The 21036-nt window shown below is 35.0% G+C and overlaps 1 protein-coding gene across 1 annotated transcript in view; it reads right to left on the bottom strand.

The window, feature by feature from the left end:
• The window catches only part of MTFR1 (mitochondrial fission regulator 1), a 54290-nt gene that overhangs the window by 19939 nt on the left and 13315 nt on the right, over positions 1-21036 (bottom strand). The window contains exons 2-4 of the mRNA XM_011364622.2: positions 15931-16073; positions 9793-9891; positions 3569-3684 (exon numbers count right to left, since the gene is read on the bottom strand). Of these exons, the coding sequence (XP_011362924.1) occupies positions 3569-3684; positions 9793-9891; positions 15931-15996 (281 nt within the window). The 5' untranslated portion in view covers positions 15997-16073. The remainder of the gene's footprint in view (positions 1-3568; positions 3685-9792; positions 9892-15930; positions 16074-21036) is intronic.

The raw sequence follows: 21036 nt of genomic DNA, 5'->3' as shown, positions 1-21036 counted from the left end.
CTTCACCTTCCCCTTCTGCCTTGCTCCAGAGCACCATTATCTTCCAGAGGGGACCTTTTACACATGTCTGTGCCCGTTTTTATGTCTGGTGTGCCGATTTTGTGGCTACCACCCAAAAGACAACCCTTGATTACCTGGCTCTGAAGGCAAGGAGCTCTTGCATTCCTGGGTTCCATGTGACTATAACAATCAAAGAGACAGTTCTTGGCGGACTACAGCCCTCACTGCACAGAGAGCAGATTGAAACACATCTCCAGTCTTTCTGAGATCTATTTGCTTGGCCAGCTTTGGCCTGAGGGGCAGACGTCAGGTCTGGCACACATCTAGAAGTCTAGAGAAATGCTCTCCGAGAATGCAGGCTGGTTGACAGCAGCTTCGCCTTCTCCCGCTGCCTCACCGTAGCTCACTGGTATCTCCCCGAAAGCTTACGCACTCATCTGTAGCCCCCATTTTTGTGACTGCTGCCCAGGAGATACTTCCAGATCACCTGGCTCTGGTGGCCAGTGGGGCTTATACTTGGGGTCCCTCAGGACTATATTTCTTTGTATATTTTCATTCTGCTGACTGAGGGTCTGGCTTCTAATCTGCCTGAATCTAGGTACTAACTGAGATCCTCCCTTTTAGAATATGGAAAGGTCTTGGCACACTCTGAATGACTTGGAACTATTAAAAATAAGTTGCTTAAAATAAGAAAAAACAAGCTGCTGAGACAATCACAGAGGTTCGAGGGACAGTCAAGAGCTAGGCCAGGGTTGAACAAGAAGGCTCATCTCCTACACAAGGCCACTTCTTCAAGATTGGGAGAGGTAGCTGTTTGATCTAATACAGAGAAACCAATACAGAAGAGTCAAGCAAAATTAAGAAGCAAAGGAATATGCCCTCCCCCCCACAAAAAAAAGAACAAGCTAAAACCTTAGGGAGAAAAAACCTTAATGAAAAGAAGATAATTTAGCTGATACGAAGTTCAAAGTAATGGTCATAAAAGATGATCGCTGAACATGGGAGAACAATGAATCAATCAATACAGTGAGAACTTCAACAAAGAGAAAATATAAAAATGGCCCACATTTCTCTTTGTCACAGAGCTGAAGAATAACAATTAAAAAAAAAAATACATTAGAGGTGTTCAACAATAGACTACACGAAGCAGAATAAAGTAGCAGTAAACTCAAAGACAGGGCAGTGGAACTCTCCCAATTAGAGTAGCAAAAAGAAAGAGAAAACCTTTTGAAGCAAATAATGACTAAAAACTTCCCTATTTTGGGTAAGGAAACAGACATTCAGATTCAGAAAGCCCAGACAGTTCCAAATAAGATAAATCTAAAGAGACCCACACCAAGACATACTGTAATTAAAATGTTGTTAATGAAAAGAAAATGCAATCTCTATATATTTAACTAAGAAAGCTTTATTTGGACCTTACTGGGGACGATAGCCCAAGAGCAGAGCTTTAAGAAGCCTTGAAATGGTGCTAACTTTAAAGAAGTGAGTGGCACTTACACAGGCAGAAAAACAAGCAGATATACACCTAGTAAGTCAGAAATTTCAATTAGGGTACATAGTTTCGAAGAAATATAAAGATAAGGTTGAGTTGCTGTGCCCTCCCTGGCATCAGGAAGTCTGAAAACAATCAAATTGCCTTGAAGTTCTTTAAGGCAATTTTTATCAGGATATAGAAAGAACAGGCCATTTTTCTGTAATGACTGACCTTTAGTGTTGAAACCCTGTAGAAGGTATATGTGATTAGCGTCCATGGTTTGCCTTAATGAAGAATTTTAAGGAGGATCATTATTCTTTCTTGGTTATGGATTTAATCAGGAGCTTAAACGCCCTTTCCTCATTGTCATACAAAGGAATACTGCTCAATAATAAAAAGGAATGAAGTATTAATATACACAACACTAGAGAATTGTGCTTCGTGAAAAAAGTCCCAAAAGGTTGTATACTGTATGATCCAATTTATTTAACATTCCTGAAATGACAGAATTGTGAAAATAGAAAACAGAAAAACATACTTGTTCAGTGATTAAGGAGAGGCCAGAGAGGGAAGGAAAGTGGGTGTGACCGTAACAAGGCAATGTGAGGGAAGCTCTTTAAGGTATGGAAATGTACTGTACCATAGGGTACACTGCTTGTGATATTGTGCCACAGTTTTGCAGGATATTACCAATGGAGAAAACTGGGTAAAGGGTACAGGGAATGTTTCTGTATTATTTCTTACAACTGCATGTGAAGTATCTACAATTATCTCAAAATAAAAAGTTTAATTTACAAAATAAATATCTTAAAAAAGAAAGGCTCTTTACCTGCTAATCCTGGTCTATGTTCATCTACTGCTATGTCCTCACTTCTACTTGTCATTCAAATCAAATTCTTTCTATGCTCTTGGGTTACATGATGCTTATTTTATCCAACTAATACTACTCAAGTGAAATTACTCTTGCTAAAGCCAATGATAATCTTCATACTGCAAAACAAAATTGAAACTTGCTGTTTTTTTGATTTACCTAGCCTCTAAATTTTTGACACCAGTGACTACTAGAGTTTACTCCTCTTCCATGAAACTGTCCTGTGTCTGCCTCCATGACAATACTCTCTGCCAGTTCTCCTGCCTCCTGAACCACTTCTCCCTGGGGCTAGGGAGTAGGCTTGGGGAGGGGTGGTTCTTCTTTTTCCTCTTTTTTCCTGATTAAGCTCTCAAATGCAGGCTTTGTCCAGAATATAAATGTACTTCATGTCTTACATATGCTCCATGAACACAATGATTATCAGCCATTCTATCTATATTTATCAATATCTAGCTACACAAACTGTTTTTAGAGCAATGTGAATGTGCCATAGGAAATGCAAATACAACATATTCTAGACTGGAATACCTCCTCCAACTGTCACACACCAAAAAAAAAAAAATCTGTTTCCCTATATTCCTATTAATTGTTGCATCATTCTCATAATTATCCCACCCAGAAACCTGGGAGTTATCCTAGACTTCCTTTCTTAACCTCAATATTGAAAAGGTTTAAATCTTTTCAATTCTCTTACTATCTCTTGACTTTGTCTCTCTTCTCCAGGTCTTCTGTCAGTTTTAGTTAAACTCTGATCATCTCTTATTTGGCCTATTTCCAGGCCTGACTCCCTTCTATTCTTCATGCTGTTCACGAGGAAATCTTATAAAATACAAATTAGGAAATACTGTCCAGTATTTAGACAAATTCCCTAATATGACCCACACTGACTCCTCTGCCGCAATAAGACTATTATAATTACTGTACTTATCTAAACATATTTGTGACAGTTCTTCCTGGTCTCTCATATTAGAATGTAAACTTATATTACAGAGAATTCTGTAATTCATAAGGACTTAGGACATGGTTACATGTCTCTAGGAACTTTATAAATACTAGCTGAGCCTTTAAAATGAACAGAAAAGACTGCTCAAAAAAAAAAAAATAAAAATAAACAGGTTAGTTATCAGAGATCAAATTCAGCTATTAAAAGGAAATGTCGCAAAGGTATCATCTTTTAAAATAATAAACACATCTCAGCTCTTATAGGCTTACAGACTAACCTTTGTCTTGTTGAGCACTCTCCTTCTTCTGTGGCTACCCATCCAACATCAGCAAAAGATGCTACTGCATCCTCTCCCAGGTGACTGGGGCTCCATTCTGTAGTAGGGCTGGTGAGCTGTAAGTTACAAACAGGGAAAGTTTGTCTCTGGCAACAAAATATTAAAATAAAACTTTTTAATTACCTAAGTAAAAATCATCAGCTTTAGAGTTACAAACATATGGGTAGTTTCTAATGTTTCCACTAAAGGTCCCCACAAAAGGGTCCAGTAGTTATATCACACTTGCCTGACAGTATATGACGATCTCTGAATTCTAATTTAACTTTATTCAATTTTTGTTACAGGTCAAGTGAGACTGGTTCAATTAAAACAAACAAACAAACAAACAAACAACTCTGGTCACCCTAAAACATTAAAAAAAATTTTAGAATTTAAGCATTAAAAATCAATTTTTTCCCTAAAGCTATCTAGTTTTAAAAAAAAAGTTTAGGAACAAGAATAAGCAAGTGATCAATTTATGCTAAATCTGAGAATATTTTTAAATGAATATTAAATATACAAGCTGTTATAATGTTGAAAATACATTTTTTAAAATCCTTAAATCTTTATTTTTAAATAAAATTACTGGCTGTGTTAAAGAACAAAAAATCCAAATAGCACATCAGGATTCTCTACCTAATATTAGCTAGAGAACACATAGATGAAGGAACAGAATATTTTGAAATAAAGAGCATGCAAGTTCTGAAATTTACCTTAAAAATGGAAATATAATTTAATTCAAGTTTTGTTATAAGTGTAATGCCTCAGAGTCAGATGGTCAGTGAATAATAAAAAAATAAAGTTATCAGAATATAAAACATCCTAGAAGTTGGAATAAAGTCTAAATAAAGAAGATGCACACTTTTTAAATGAAGAAAAAAAATTTAAAGGCCAAAGAAATTTAATTATTAACATATTTATCAGAAAGCTTGTACTATAATCCATGCTTTGTTTGAACCTTAATACTATCATTGCCAGATCAAGCTTTTGGAAGCTACACTAAATAATGCTGCTTCCTCAAATATAAAAATATAAAATATACATATATATATAAAACACATAATACTAATATAGTTAAAAGTTTAACATCTTTAATGTTATAAATAAAATTTTAACTGAATATTATCAGCTGATATGTGTACCCATTTCAATATTATAATTACCTAACATTATCAACTTAATAAAATAGCATTAGAAATAGCACTTGAAAACTGGTATTTTAACAATAACATATCAAGAGCATCAAATATTTAAAATGCCTTAAATTACTGCTTTGGGGAAGAATGGGGGTAGAGATGAGAGAAAACAAATTGCTAATTGAGTTAAAAAAATGGAATTAAGAAGAAAAGGCTTTCAAAATACCAATGTTTTACATGTAGTGGTATAATTGTGGTCAGAAGAGAAAAAAAACGATAAGCTTCAGCAAGTACATTGTGAAAGAATAGGACATGATCAAAAAAAATCAAAAATTAGATTTTTGTATTTCTCCCTAAAGTGCTTCAGAAATTTTACCAAGTAAGTCAATAAACAAACGTATTCAGTAAATGGGTACCTTATACAACTTAAACAACTCTAGGGAACCAAGCATCACATAAGATCTGAAGAAACTGAGGGATCTGGTAATATTCTGTTCCAAACCATTACTGAAAACTGAATGTATATTAACATTCCTAAAACATTCTAATAGAGAGATTCTGAGTGGGTTATTTGGAGATACTTGAACAAGAAGGTCCCCAAATCTCGTAGAAATCCCAGAAGATATAGTATTAACGGGCTATTCTGTAGGAGAGAGATCATAAAAGTAAAGCCAGAAGGGTGTCTTCCTAGGTGCTGTTAAGTAGCTAGTCAGACATGAGCTATAGGGGAACAAAGGAATAGGGGCCCAGCTCTGTAACCATAGAAACTTCCCTTGAAGACCTTCCTTAAGCACCTCCCAGAAATACCTCCCTTTTAGGGTTATAAATTACCCAAATCCTAGAACACAAAGGCCATAAAAGCTGCAGGCCTAAACCAGCTACAAACGCGCATGCGCAGAAAGTACTGTCCCTAACTTTGGCCTCACTATATCATCATTATAATCTCATGATCATGCCAGGAAGTTCATGAATCTAATCAGAACAGACTGAATTCTGAGTAGGTACCTGCGTACTAGGCAAAGCTGTATAGCAGCCAAGTGTCAATCAAAATGACCTCACTTGCCAATCACCTAGGAATGCCTTTGGAACCACACATCATGGCGCAAATATAAGGTAGACATTCCCAATTCTGGGTCCTTTTTGCCCTTCTGGGCTCTCTCCCCGTTTTGGTGGCCATTTGTGGCCTTTTTGCCCTTTTGTAGTCATTTTGGCCCCTTTGGGTTGGTTATAGTACTGGGACCATGTGCCTCCTTGGGGCATTCTTTGTCTTTCTAAAATATACTTTTAATAAAACTATTAAATCTCAATGACCTGTGATTCCTCACTATGTCAAAAAAAGAAGAACCGAGGGAATATGCTAACTATAGGCCTTGCCTTCATTATCCCTTTTCCTCCCCACTACTGTTGGGGGCGCCAAACTCTGAATGGCCCCAACCATGACAGTGCTAGTTCATGAAGATTAATGTGATGATAATTCTTTGTTTAGAAAATAAAAATATGTTCCAATACGGTTACCAGTTTCTAGTTTGACCTCAAGACTTCTTACTTTCCCATAAAAATTACAAAACTTGCCGACATCATCTCAGATATTTTTGTTTATAGAAGGAAGCAAAAAGATACTTTTAAAAAATAGTAAAAAATATAAAAGTTAACACATTGAGGCAGCTTTTCAGAGTATTTTATAATGTAATTAAAGACCATACATTATTTTACGGTCTTACTATGAAGTACTGATTATATTTCATCATTGAAATAATGCCATGTCTGTAACATGTGCTCAATGAAATGAAAAAAGTTAATGATACTGTCAAGAACCAGTTCCAGAACTGATAGGATCTGTATCATTTCTAACAGTGATTTATGCCACTGAAAAAGAAGCCTAATGAAGTCCTTTTTGAAGTCATTCAAAAAAAAAACCCTGAAAAATAATACTAATTTAAAAAAAAGTCCATTTTAGTTGTTGCTGAAATGTGCACAGAGTAACATAAGCATCGAATGGGAAGGACAATTCAATGAGTATACCAGTTAAGGTGAAGTCATTGCAGGCAAGGGGACTGACAATATGAAATTCTTCAAAGTATGATTTAGACACCACTACTGACATGCATGGATGACTGATAAAAGTTAGAAAAAGGCCAACTTACTAAAGGTTCCAGCAAGGTCTTGTCCTACCATCGCTATTGTTAATAGGAGAAAAAAAAAAACAAACAGCAGTGAAAGGAATAGGCTTTTTCCCCCAAAAAATCAAGGACATAAATTTTTAAATTAAAATTAGTGCTTATTATTTTATAAGTATTCAAGTTCCTTTTAGAAAGTGTGAAAAACATTTGATTCAAAACAAAAATCCAGCAGCAGCATTGTATTTTTACTATTTTTAAGTAGTTCAATGGAACATGTTATACAATCTAAATTATCTAAAATTCAATTATATTCCAAGAATTTTCCTAAAGTAATTTAAAATATTCTGATAATGTAAAAGTAAACCAAGGAAACTGATTCACTTAATAAAATGAATAAAAGAAAAAAATAAAGCATGTACAAAGTTGAAATACTTAGAATGAAATATTAGAAGAGTTAACTTTGTCCTCATGTGACTGTTCATAAAATAAAAACAATGGTACTAGAATGTTCTGTTTCTTACCAAAAAGGGTGTAATAGTAAATAGATTCGGTCCCTCTTACCACCATTTATTATAGCCAAATAAAAAACATGCATTCTTAAGAGCAACACTGTAAAATAATCTCTAGCTTTTTTTGCCTACAGACATACTTAATTGCTCCTCTTTTTTTTCTAATTCCTACCATCATGAGAAAAACTGAAAACAGAATTTCTGTGTTTTAATATGGTGATATACAGTGACACCAATAGGCCAAGAGGTATACCTGTATAAAGAATACTAGTCTGAAAGTTGTAATGCGCAATTAAATATTCTAGCTGAGACTCAGACACTAATGTTTCTGAGTAATGTGGTCACTTTTTAAAAATCGAGCATGTATTAATGCTTTCTAGTCATGACGCACCTAGAATGGGGGAAAAAAAGGGGGTAGGAGGGAAAGGGCAGAATGAAAGAGACCAGAGCAACAAGAGGGAGGAAAATGTGTGTCTATCTCAAAACAACCTATTAAGGTAAGAAGCAGTATCAGTAGGCCCAAGTGTGGTTCCCCAGTTCCAAACTATCTGTAGTAGTATTTACTCATGTTGGACTCTTAGTTCAAATTACATTCCATATCAAACCCCCAAATGAGCCGGAAAAATAGCAAAAATGCATTTTCAGTTTTATTACTCTAAATTGCACTTTTATTTTCTTTGACGACTCTACTTTTTAATATTTCTAATAGATGTAGTAAAAAAAAATTGAAGATACAGAGCAAAAATAGCAGATTTAAAATATCTAAGTAGCAGGTAAAATAACCAATTTAATACTGATGTTGAATTTGAAAAGACTCTGTATGCTACAAAACTGCCTGGAAATAAAAATCTCACTATAAACAAATGTCTTCTGTATTCCACTACATTCTCAAATTACCCAATTTTCTTACTTTATTCCTTTCTTTATATTAACCCATCTCTTTTCAAATACAGCTCCTGTAATAAAGCTAATATTCTTCTTCCAATCATTCCCTTTTAAGTGACTAATAACACTGAGATAGAGTATTTCCAATGAAATTTACCTGACTCTAGTACTTTAGTTCACTGACTATCAAGGCAGATTTGGGTTGCTACCAGAAAATGAGAGATTATCTCCATCTCCTGTTACATGTCTCCAGCTACAGGAACACAAATGTTGAAACAAGTTCTCCTGCCACTAGGTTGAGTAGATAAAAAAGAAAATTTTAATGGAACTGAGCAATCAGAAAAAGTTAATAAGCCTTAGTTAAGACAATAGTTTTTTGAAGAAAGCTGGCAAATATAGCAATCAGTAACTTGTGTCTAAAAGAACTGAATTCTCAGAAATTATGCTAGAGAGACTCACTACCACACATTTCTTAATTTTGATTTTTTTAAACCTATAGTTTGATAAAAATTACTTCTTAGAAAGTTCCAATTTGTCCATTTCCAGACTTATGCACAAAGGTTTTGCCAGTCAATTTGTAAGTGGGAGTATAAGCACAATAATGAATAACCTTGTTAGTCGAACTGAATGAACACTAATTTCTTCCATTTAGGAACAGATTTTTCACCTCTATCTACCAAGAAGAGGTGTTTACAAGTATGACATAAGTCCACGGGGCCACCTTTGGCCTACTGAATTATGAGCTAAATATATCTTCCACATTCCACATGCTAATCTATTATTTTAAATTGGTATCACTATCTGCTGAACCTTATCTTCTTAAGTGTTAATCTGAAAGGTTTTATCGTATTACTGCTATATAGAATTACTGAAAAACAAAAACAAAGCTATATGATATATGTCCAACACTATAACAACAATAAAGAACAAAAGCCCAAATCAAGAACAGAACAATTTGTCTCCAAAGAGTTGCTCTTGATTTTGATGCTAGAAGAGAATACTCAGACCTGACCTTTCAAAAGTAATCCTAATTAAGGGTTTGACTATCACCTCATTCAGAGAACCACAATGATCTCTTTGTTTTAACATTGTTGTTACCAAGGCAATAGTTCATACAATTAACGCTAAGTTTTAAACCAAAGATGGAGAAAGCAACTTACATAGCATGCACATAGACATCTCAAAATATATTTGGTGAACAGACTGGCTGTCCAAAGAGGAAGGTGTAATTAAAGAAAAAGATGGCAGTACCTGAAGCTCCTAAAGTAATATAAGGCCTACATTTGAGGTCACCTGGGAATTAACAACTGCTTGGCTTATTATGTGCTAAATCCTGGCATAGGTATTAGATCTTAAATAATCACTTCACAGAGGAACTAAGATTAGAAAGACTTTACTCTGGTTTTTATCTCCTTTTACACTATTGATAGTGGCATTAGTAGGGGGGAAAAGGTTCAAAAAACACTTTTAATGCTGTCTAGCTTACTTATATTCCTAATATATATATTAATACAAAAATGTGAAATATACAGTACCTGAAACTGAACTCTTGGACACTGGATCAAAGATAAATTAGTACCAATTTTCCTTACAATACTTCGAGATGAACCATATGGCTTTCCAGACCAAAGTACCTGAGGAAGTAGGAAAAACCAAACATTTAATTATAAGACTTATCGTACTGTTAATACAAAGCACTATGCAATTAACTGCATAACATGCTCACACATTAATTATGGGATCAGAATGTCTATACGTTATGGGAAATGAGCTATTTTTCAATTAAAAATTAAAGAATATATATGACTGGTTATTATTAATGTAGTAAAGTTTAACGTAGGCATCATACATTTGCAAAATAACTAGTAATTGCAAAATAATACTATATTTGAAGTAAAAATTATTTTCATTTGGTTTTCGTACTGTTCTGCAAAGGAAATACTATTTTACTTCTGCTGTACTTTTAGTTTTAGAATTTTATGTACACATAAATTTTTAAAACTTGAGCTACTTTTGCTATCATGGATTTTTCAAAACAAATCCAAATCAGTACAAAGTTCGGAATCTTATTTGTACCATGCAGGGTAATGCATTTTGTTTACTACACAACAATGCCTGGCCAAGGGTGAGCAGGAGCCAAACTCCAGTTGCACTACATCTTGTGAGGCCTTGTCCCCAGGGAAAAGGTGCCTTTTCTAATTTACATGGAAGGTACTATATGGACTAGTGGTGGCCCTAATGAGCAGGATTTCCCAGATAAAATCCTAATATTTAGAAAACACTATGCTATGCTTAAAGCAAAAAGAAACCCCCAAAGCAAAAAGCAAATAAAAACACACATGTAGAATGTTAAATTATTACAAATTGTACCTTGAAACTTCTCCCCAAGTATATCTTTTCTTAAAGAGAAAAACTACCCATCTGTTTTGAGTGCTACACTGCAAAGCCTGGACAGAAGAGGAGGTAAAGAGAGGTAGTATGCTATTAAAAGCAATTTTAAAAAAAGGAATGAGACTGATATGACTATTGTAGCTAATTCATTCAAGTTTAACATTCAATTATATCCTAAAACTAAATGAATAGTACCAAATCCGTCGAAATGTATTCTAAGCAATGTACACCAACCAACTCCTTTTTAAAGTCAAACCATGGCCATTCTAATTTAAAGAATGGAATTACTCTAACAGTATTACCAAGCAATAAATGTTACTGCAAATAGTGGTGGCTCCAACACATAACCCAAACTAGGCATTTAGACCATTCTAAAAGCATGCACCATTCTTAGAATGAGCATACAAGCAATACGACATCTTAGGTTTTAGCAACCAAATCCAATTTAGGGATAACAGTATGAATTAAAGTGAGGATCATGGGGATATATATACTACCTCTGGCATCTGCTTCAGCTGTTATATAATTCTCTTTATCAAAATGTTCAAAGTTTCACTGACTGTTATCTGGGAGGGTTCCAGAAAGTACTATAACCTACACTGCTACTATAACCAAAAATTGTATCTTTTGTTTTGAAATATAAATTAAAAAGATAGTACAGATTGGAAAATTGGTCAGAGAAATATAGGCATCAATATTTAAATATGAATATTAAACAAAGAATATTTGAGGCAAAGTTCCTTTAGAAAGGAATTACCTGTAGTTCAGAACTCAAATCTTGCCCACCAGTGTTCATATGGGGGATTATCACATGAATAGTGTTAAATAACACATGAGGACTAAAAGAAGGAAAACATCTGACTAAATGAAAATGAGAAGCATCAGAGTTTTACAAAGAGGCCAAGAAAAAAAAAAAAGAAACATGGGCAAGTAACTCTAAGACAGTACTTAAGCAAACTCTTTACCTTATACATGTTAATAGGTCTTGATCTTTTAAAAATAAATCCATAGGGCAACAGTATCTATGCCATTTAGTCATTTCTCTTCTCGAGTCTTCCATTTATTCACAAGTCAAAATTCTCCTATGATGTAGTAGTGGAACACTATTTGTGCATCACAATATGACAATTACATAGTCTAAAGGGAATATCCTGTCCCTCCAATAAGCAAAAATCTTAACTGAAGGTGAAGAGGACAAGCTTAGAGAAAATTTTTAGAAAGGATTTGCCAAGGTCAGGAACTAATGTTTCTGCCAGCTTTTGCCATTCCTTGCTATGCATTCCTCAGGGCTGTTTCAACTATTTCCTTCCCATCTGCTTAATATCAGAAACAAAGAATACCAGGTGCTTTCTTCAAGAGAAGGTAGACAAAGACTGAGCTTTTACTTATAAGGACTAAATAGACTATGCTTATGCAAAAGTTAAAGGAAGTAAAAGAAGAGATTGCTTTATGTGATTATTTTTTCAAGTATAGACTAACAATGATATTCTTCTGTTGTGAACTGCACAGCAGTTTGCACCAAGAAATATGAAGTGTCTATGTAAGCTAATGACTAGAATATTTAGAAAAGAGGAAAAGCCATAACCTTTACTGGATTATAGAAAAAAGTGAGGGGAAAGGGCAGCTAACTTCCAGGAACTCTAAAACCAGGTCTTTATTTTCTTCTTTTCAGCTCTCATGGAGAGAGATAAATTGTAAATGGCTGTGAAGAAAGAGAGGAACATATGGTATTGAAAAGTTAGCCTCTGTACACGGGGAGGCTGTGCAGCCCAAGAGCATCTCCAAACCCTAATGGTGGCTGAACTGTGTCTTGTCAGTTATACTTGTCTGGAGAATGAAAAATTTACTCTAAAGACAAACTGTCATTAATAATTTTACAGATGTAAGAGAAAGCATGGAGAATGCCATCATTACTTGACAATTCGATGTAATTAATAATAGCAAGTCCATCGATAAGCAATTAAGTAATAACTTATTTATAAGAACTACTAATAATCTAATGAATCTGTGTGGGGGGTATATGTGTATTTGCATGTCTGTGTCTAGTAATGGCAGTCCATAACATTTAGCAACAGTGTTTAAAAGTGATGATAGCAAAGAGAATGAAAATAGGAAAGCATTTGTTTTTCAGTTGTGATATGCTGTCGTAGAAGAGTTGAAGTATGAGGCTGGACTCAAGCTGCCATCTGTCTTACCATAATGAATACACTCAAGCTTTATGTGGTAATTCATTTGTTATAGACTGGTTTGATCTCCACTATTATTTGATAAGCACCACTAGCAGGAAAAGTATAAATTTAATTCTAAATAAATATATTTTTCTCAAGGCAAACTATATAATATTAATGCAAGGGTTCTTATTCTGGGGCTTGCACATCACTGAAATTACAAGCGAAATTATGTGTATATACAACATTTTTCTGGGAAGAATGACCATACCATTAGTCAAATTTTCAGGGATTCTAGGACCCAATAAGTATAAATTCTTAATTCCAAGAGAGCCAAGAGAATATTAAAAGTGTGTGCTGAGGAGAAGGGGTAGAGATAGAAAGAAGAAACTAACAATTTCAAAATCCCCAACTGAAGATAACACTTCCTTCATTTCTCTTCTTCCTTACTCTGAACTCCTAGCCACATTCACATTCTTCTTGCAAAGCACAAAAGGATAACAAGGGTACAATTTCTAAGAATTACTGGATTTATATTACTAATACAAATTAGATATTTGCTATAACTTTTTCAACATAATATACTGAGATTAATCAGAATCACATTATCTTCATATTTTTCTTGCATTCTTAATGTTAAAAATGTTTTTGGTTAAGGAGAAAGTTTAGACAAATATATGGTTTTAAATTCAAACAAATGTTGAAGAAAATGGAAGGCAGTGAAAACATAGATGCCATGGCAGCACATAAGCCTGTCACTACAGCCTGTATAAAGCTGGTCAAATTATTCATCCCTCTATGCTTCTGTTTCCTCGCCTACAATATCTACTTCCTGAGCCTATAAGCATTAAGTGAGTTAAAATATTTAATAAAAATTAAACCTCTTTGCTTTCTATTGTAAGAGGTAGTAAAGTATACTAAAATGAGAAATGATTTTAGAATCAGAATTGGTTTCATATTATAGCTCTGTCACTTATTATGTAACTTTGGTCAAGTCAGTTAAACCCTCTGAACCTCTGATTCCTCATCTGTAAAAAAAAAAAAAAAAAAGAAAGAAAAAAAAAGTGGTGTTCTAACATACGTAACATCTATAAAAGAACTAGTCATAGTAAGCCAATCAGTGATAGCTATTGTGGTGGTGCTGACAAATAAAGTAAAATACAAAGAGCTAATCATCACCGGTTGTCCTAATGACAAAAACAAAACCCTGATCTCAAAGGTTACATTTCTTTTTGCGGGGGCAGATAAAGTATGTAAAGGAAAGCACTTTTTGCTCTTAGCGTACTTTCAAACATAGTATCAAGTTTGTTTCTACATCAAACTACTGAAACAGTACATATTTATCTTTGAAAGGTGAAGCTAAAATGTTTTTTTAAATTTTCAGATGCCCAAAGATAAAATTTTGGTAGACTATGCCTTTTTACTCTTAGGCAGCAGGTTATGAGATCTTGGAAACTAAGATAGAACATAACTCCAGAGGAGCAAATTGCTTTATGTTAGAAGAAAACTTGTTTTATATAGATTTTCAGTTAACTGATTAAAGTTGTTGATTATATGTTATAGGAAAAAAATGATCTTGTTCATTTGCTATTATTGGAAAGGTCCCTCAGTTGTGATCACAATATTGAGAGGAAGTTACCCTCTCTTACCTGATCCATTCTTAGATAAAAGGCACCAGTCTTACAGCTCAAAATGAACAAAGCTAAATAAATGAATGAGCTAAATAAAGTGTGTTATCTGTTCCAGAAAGAAAATCCTGTACCTTGGCCTCAGTCAGCACTAGTCACATTCACCTGACTTGGGGTGGGGTGGAGGGCAGAGCAAAACCATAGGAAACTAACCATTATCGAATGTACCTACAACTACCTATAAGCCACTGCACTAGGTGTTTTACTTACATCGTCATTTAATCTGCAGACTGACTCAGTAGTTCTCCTGATCTGTAATTTGTAGAAGTAAGTAACTGGCAAAAATAAATTTCAGACCTAGGTTTGTTTGAATCAAGGACCTACAATCTTTCCACTAAACTATACTTCTTACTAAAATTGCAAATAAGTAGGAATTATAAATTGTAAAGGCTTCCCTTTTAGGGAATCATCAATAAATGCTTCACATTTTTCTGAAAGCAAAAATTCTTTTGCCCTTAGTACTCACAAATGAGAAAGGTGGTATAGCTGCATTAAGTCCAAAACATAGGAAGATGTAATTGAAAAAGATGAAAATACTATTAACTTTACAAACCATTTTCCTATTGCTTATCCTCACACTAATAATCTAAAAATTACAGTTATTAAAAAAAAAAAGGTAATTTTTTTTGTTCTTTGTTTTTTCTCCGAAGAAAATAGATGTAACTTTGGGAAGATTAGGGGGTCTCAAAGTTCAACTTTCTCTTAAGATATGAAAAGACAAAACATAAAAACAAAAAAGTAAACATAGTGCATTAAAAAGTATACCCAATATTACAATTATGTTCCCTGCCTATATCTTTAATAAATAAAACTTAATTCCATGTCATCAATTACAAAATGTTGAATTTGAAAATAAAAAATATTCCACAAAATATGCTTGGCACAACTATCATTCTCATAACTTTACACTGGATCTGAAAAAAAATTATGTATCGGTTGAAAACACTTTTAAAAATGTCAAGACCAGAACACTGTTGGCACAAAATAACCATATTATACTAACTTTTTCTTCATATCTATAGTTGTTGTTTAGGAGACATGACTTACTTTTTAAATAGTTGTGTGATAAACCATATTATAACATGCAATATTAATACTTCTACAACACTGAGTTGTCATGTGTTAGTCAAATATATTTTATATTCAATGATTTTTATATATATTTAAGCCTTTTCCTCCCTAATAACAAAAGCACTGCTTTTAAAAGTCAAATGAATATTGGTAAGTTTTCAATGCAACCTAGAAAGTTACTCCCACACTTGGGAAGCTAAGTAAAGATTCACTTTTATCATTTAAATAGCAAGCAAATTAAATAGTACATAAACATACTGAATTCAAAATGTTGGTCATTTCATTTTACTTTCTCAGAAAAAATTCTTAAGACATCTAAATATCTGGATTTTAAAAATGAAATCTGAGCACTCACCGACTGCATGCTTACTCCAACTTGTTGAAAAACCATCCTAATTAGGCGCTTAATCCAGCCAAGCATTTAGATGGCAAAGTCTCTCCAAATTTGCATTTCAAGTTCTTCAGGCATACACAGCAGCACATGGTCCATAAAGCACACTGAAATTTTAAAATGCAAATTTTAAAATGAAATAATTTAGAATCTTTACTGTCTGCAACATGTCTCACAAAATAATTCTACTCTAAAACATTTTAAAAGTGTGTGTGTAAATTTACTTAAGAGAAAACAAATTTTGCTTGTAATTAGCTTTGAATACACTAACAGTACAATTTTTTAAGTATTTTTTCCAGTTACAGTTCTAGTTGGAAGCAACAAAAACATACTTGAGGCTAATTTAGGAAATATATTTATGGATCACCCTGAACAAACTGGATCCTGTCTGATCTCGGAAGCTTAGCAGAGTTGGGCCTGGTTAGTACTTGGATGAGAGACCACCTAGGAAGACCAGGTGCTGTAGACGTAAAAAATAAAAAATAAGGGATTGTAAGCTGACAAGGTCCTTGCAATCTGTGAGGTCAACCAAAGGTTGCCTCACCTAAAATAAATATATACATACATACATACATAGATAAAAAAGAAAAAATATATTTATGAAAAGATATCTAAGAGATAACAATCTTAGCAGAACCTGCCTTATAGGCTACACGGCCAGAAAAGACGCCCAAAATTGCAGCAGAATTGGTCCTAGGAAGACACCACTGCAACTGCTATTGCCACCCCTGACAGAACAGAGTTTACCAGATCCCACTTTTCTGTCTCACTGGCTCCAGAGTTGCTATCCGTACTGGTGGTATTTGATTGGCCAAATCTACCTGGCTATAGAGAGCAGGTTCTGCCACTTAAAGTCATAAAGGAATTCCAGAAATATTGAACAGGAATTAAGATGCCAGAAGGTCAATAATAATAACAAAAGTCCTTTCACATTGGCAGATATAATCCCTGCCACTCACCCCTTCTCCATCAATATACTGTACATGTGATAGAATTAAATTGTTAACTCATACGGTGTAACCCAGTTGACTGAGTGTTGGTCTCCAAAGAGACAAGGAATTTGCACCATACTACAAATCAATGCACTGCTTCCTCATCAAGAAATCTTGCTTTAAAAAAAAAAATCAAACAAAAAAACAGCTCAACAAAACAGTGTAGTGATACATTTGGTTTACATTCTGATGTAAATTAATGCCACTATGGACCAGAAACATAGAGTGTGGTCTATACTTGGAAAAGAACTTTATGAACAATTATAGAGGTTGGCCGGGGGCGGGGTGGGGGAGGTGACACAAATATACTGGACACTGGGTAAAACACGAACTAAAATGAGTCAGGCACTAATGACAGATGATAGTATGTAACAGCACTGGCAAAGAAATATGATAGCTATGAAACTGTCATGACTAGAATTTGGTTGAGACATATATTTTAATGCTATCAACATCTATTATTGCTTGCAAGAATGAATACTCAGAGTTAATGGGAATAAAAACAGTCAAGGGCTAAAAATAATGTCAAAGCTGGAAATGACAAAAAACTGGTTAGAGAAAAAGGATGGTTTTAAGTATAATTTGAAAACCTATCACTTTTTTTAGATATAACTTAGAAAAGTGCACAAGTTTTGTGTCCAGCACAACAAATTTTTATGTATGTATAAACCTCTGTAGCCACCACTCACATCGAGATATAAAACATTTCCAGAACCCTAAAAGCTCCCTTGGGCCTCTACTTAGTCAATATCCATGCCTCACCTATCTAACCACTATTCTAACTTTACAGGCATGTATCAGAATCTGTTATAGGACTGGTACACTATAAATTACAGATAGGGAAAGTTCTTCATCTGGCACCAAAATATTAGAATAAAGCTTTTTAATTACTTAAATTAGAAAAATCATCAGATCTTAAAGGATTCTAAGCTCCAGCACAAAGGCAGCAGTTTGAGAAGTGCCTGGGTTATACAAGGAATTAAACTGACTTCAGGGTAAGGGCTGGAGGGGCAGGGATCAGTGGGAACTCTCTCAGGGGACAGGAGTGCTGGAGGAGGCCAGTGTTCCTTTGTTGAGATCTCCTTTCACCTAGCTGCTCCAGCACAGGCAGGTGTAAAATTTGTAATCTCCCTTAACCTGGCTAATCCTGACTGACACCCTTTATCCTGCCGTGGTGTTTCCCTGAGACCCTGAGCCATCCAACCTAATTGTCCAGCAGAGCCTTTTCCAGCAGCTTCAGATACTCCGCACAAGCAGCAGCTAGCTTTCAGACACATGCGCAGTCTCTCCGAAATGCCCTCAAGCCCAGCACAACAGTGATCAACTTCTGCTAGCACTGTAGCTCCTATCAAGTATGCCCAAGCCCAGCACAAGAAGTGACTGGCTATGGCTCGAATTATAGCTCCCACCAAGGGGCTGCAAGCGTGGCACAAGTGGTGGCTGGCCTTGGTTTGCCTCTCCCACATGTCTCCACTCCCTGTACAAGTGGTGACAGTGACTACTGATGGTGACTGGCCACAGCTCTCATCATCCCTCCTACCAAGCAGTCCCAAGGCAGGCACAGCAGCAGCCAGACTAAGCCTGCACTACGGCCCCTCCCAAGCCTACCACAGCTGTGGCTGGCCTTGGCTGGCCTCAGCCCACATCACAGGCCCTCTTAAGAGGCTCCAAACCCAACACATCCAGCCAGAACCCACTCAAAGGCTATACAACCTACAAACCCAACAGACTGCCCTGGCTGGCACCAGAGCCCCACCAAAGCAACTCCCACTCTACCAGCCCCTACACAATAGTTTGACCATTGTTGCCAGGGCCCATCCTCATAGTCAGCTGGCCTCAAGGTCAACCCCACCCAACAACATGCCTGCAGCAATCTCAGCCCAACTACAATAAAAGGGGACACACAACCCACAGAGGGACATCTCTGAAGCACCTGGCTCTGGTGAACAGGAGGAACTGCACCCCTGGGCCCCACAGGACACCTTCTAGGTAAGGCCACTCTTGCAAGACCAGGAGACACAGTAGATCTATCTAATACATAGAAATAAACCGAAATACAGCCAAAATGAGGAGACATGAAATGTTTCAAGTGAAATGAGGACAAAACTCTATGAAAAAAAAAAAAAAAAAAAAGGATGAAATGAAAGCAAGCAATCTACCAGATAAAGAGTTCAAACAATGGTTATAAAGAAGCTCAATTAACTTGGGAGAAGAATAAATAAATTCAGTGAGAACTTCAAAAGAGAGAAAAATATAAAAAAGAACCAATCAGAACTTAAGAATACAATAACTGAAATGAAAAAAAATAACACTAAGAGGGAATCAACAGCAGATGAGATGATATAGAAGAAAAAATGAGCGATCCAGAAGACAGGATAATGGAAATCATCCAACGGAAATAGCAAAAAGAAAAAAGAATCCAAAAAAATGAGGATAGTTTAAGGAAGCTCTGGGACAGCACCGAGTATACCAATATGCACATCATAGGGATCACAGAAGGAACAGAGAGATAGGAAGGGTAAGAAAACCTATTTAAAGAAATAATGACTGAAAACTTCCCTAACCTGGCTAAGGAAATAGTCATACAAGTCCAGGAAGCACAGAGTCCCAAACAAGATGAACCCAAAGAGACTCACACCAACAAACATTATAATTAAAGTATGAAAGGTTAAAGACAGAGAGAATCTTTAAAGTAGCAAGAGAAAAGCAGTTATTTACCAATGAGAGAGTTCTCATAATAAAATAAACTAATTTTTCAACAGAAACTTTGAAGGCTATAAGAGAATGGCCCAATATAATCAAAGTAATGAAAGTAAAAAACATATAACCAGTAATACTCTACATAGCAAGATTATCATTCAGAATTGAAGAAGTGATAACGAGTTTCTCAGACAAGCAAAAGCTAACAGTTTATCACCACTAGACCAGCATTATAAGTGTTAAAGGGACTTCTTTAAGTGGTAAAGAAAAGGTCAAAACTAAAAATAAGAAAATACAGGAAAGAAAAAAAAATCTCACTGATAAAGTCATTTAGTAAAAGTAGTGGATCAACCAATTATAAAGCTACTATGAAGGTTAAAAAAACAAAAGGAGTATTGTCATGTATAAATACAACAATAAATTACGGGATAAATACACACAAAAGATGTAAAATATGATGGCAAAGATGTTAATGTGGAGGAAATGAGTAAAAAAAATTTAGTGCTTTTAGAATGTGTTTGAACTTAAATGACCAACATCTTAAAATAGACTGCCATAAACATAGCTTGGTATCTATGAGTCTCGCAGTAACCGAAAAGAAAGAAAGGAAAGGAAGGAAAAGAAGGAAAGGAAGGAAGGAAAGGAAGGAAAGGAAGGAAAGGAAGGAAAGAAGGGGAAGAAAGAAACATGCACACATATACACATACACAGAGAGAAAGGAATGCAAACAAACCACTATAGAAAGTCATCAATGTATAAGAAGGCAGAAGAAACAAAAATCCACAAAATGAATAAAACAATAAAATGGCAACATTACTATATAACTATCAATATAACAATATAACTATATTACTTTAAATAGAAGTAGACTAAATGCTCTAATCAAAAGACACAGGGTTACTGAATGAATTAAAACAAAAACAAAAAGCAAAACAAAAAAACCCACCAAGATCTGTACATAAGCTGCCTACAAAAGACTCACTTCAGATGGAGAGACACAACCTGAAAGTGGAGGGAAGGAATTAGATTATTTCATGCAAATGGAAACAAACAAAAGCTGGAGTAGCAATATCAGACAAAAAAGACTTTAAAACAAGGGCTGTAACAAGAGACAAGGATATTGCATAATGATAAAAGGACCACTCCAAGAGAATATAACTCTTGTAAACATCTACATACCCAATGTAGAAAAACTTACATACATAAAGCAAATATTAACAGACATGAAGAGACTGACAGTAATACAAGAGTAGGAGACTTTAACACCCCATTGACATCATGCATAGATCATCCAGGCAGAAAATCAACAAGGGAATAGTGGCCTTAAATCAATATTCAAAAATCTGTTGCATTTTATACCATAATAATGAATTATAAG

This window comes from Pteropus vampyrus, unplaced genomic scaffold (genome assembly GCF_000151845.1).
Source record: "Pteropus vampyrus isolate Shadow unplaced genomic scaffold, Pvam_2.0 Scaffold99, whole genome shotgun sequence".
Taxonomy (NCBI): Eukaryota; Metazoa; Chordata; class Mammalia; order Chiroptera; family Pteropodidae; genus Pteropus; species Pteropus vampyrus.
This window is presented reverse-complemented; position numbering and strand designations above follow the sequence as displayed.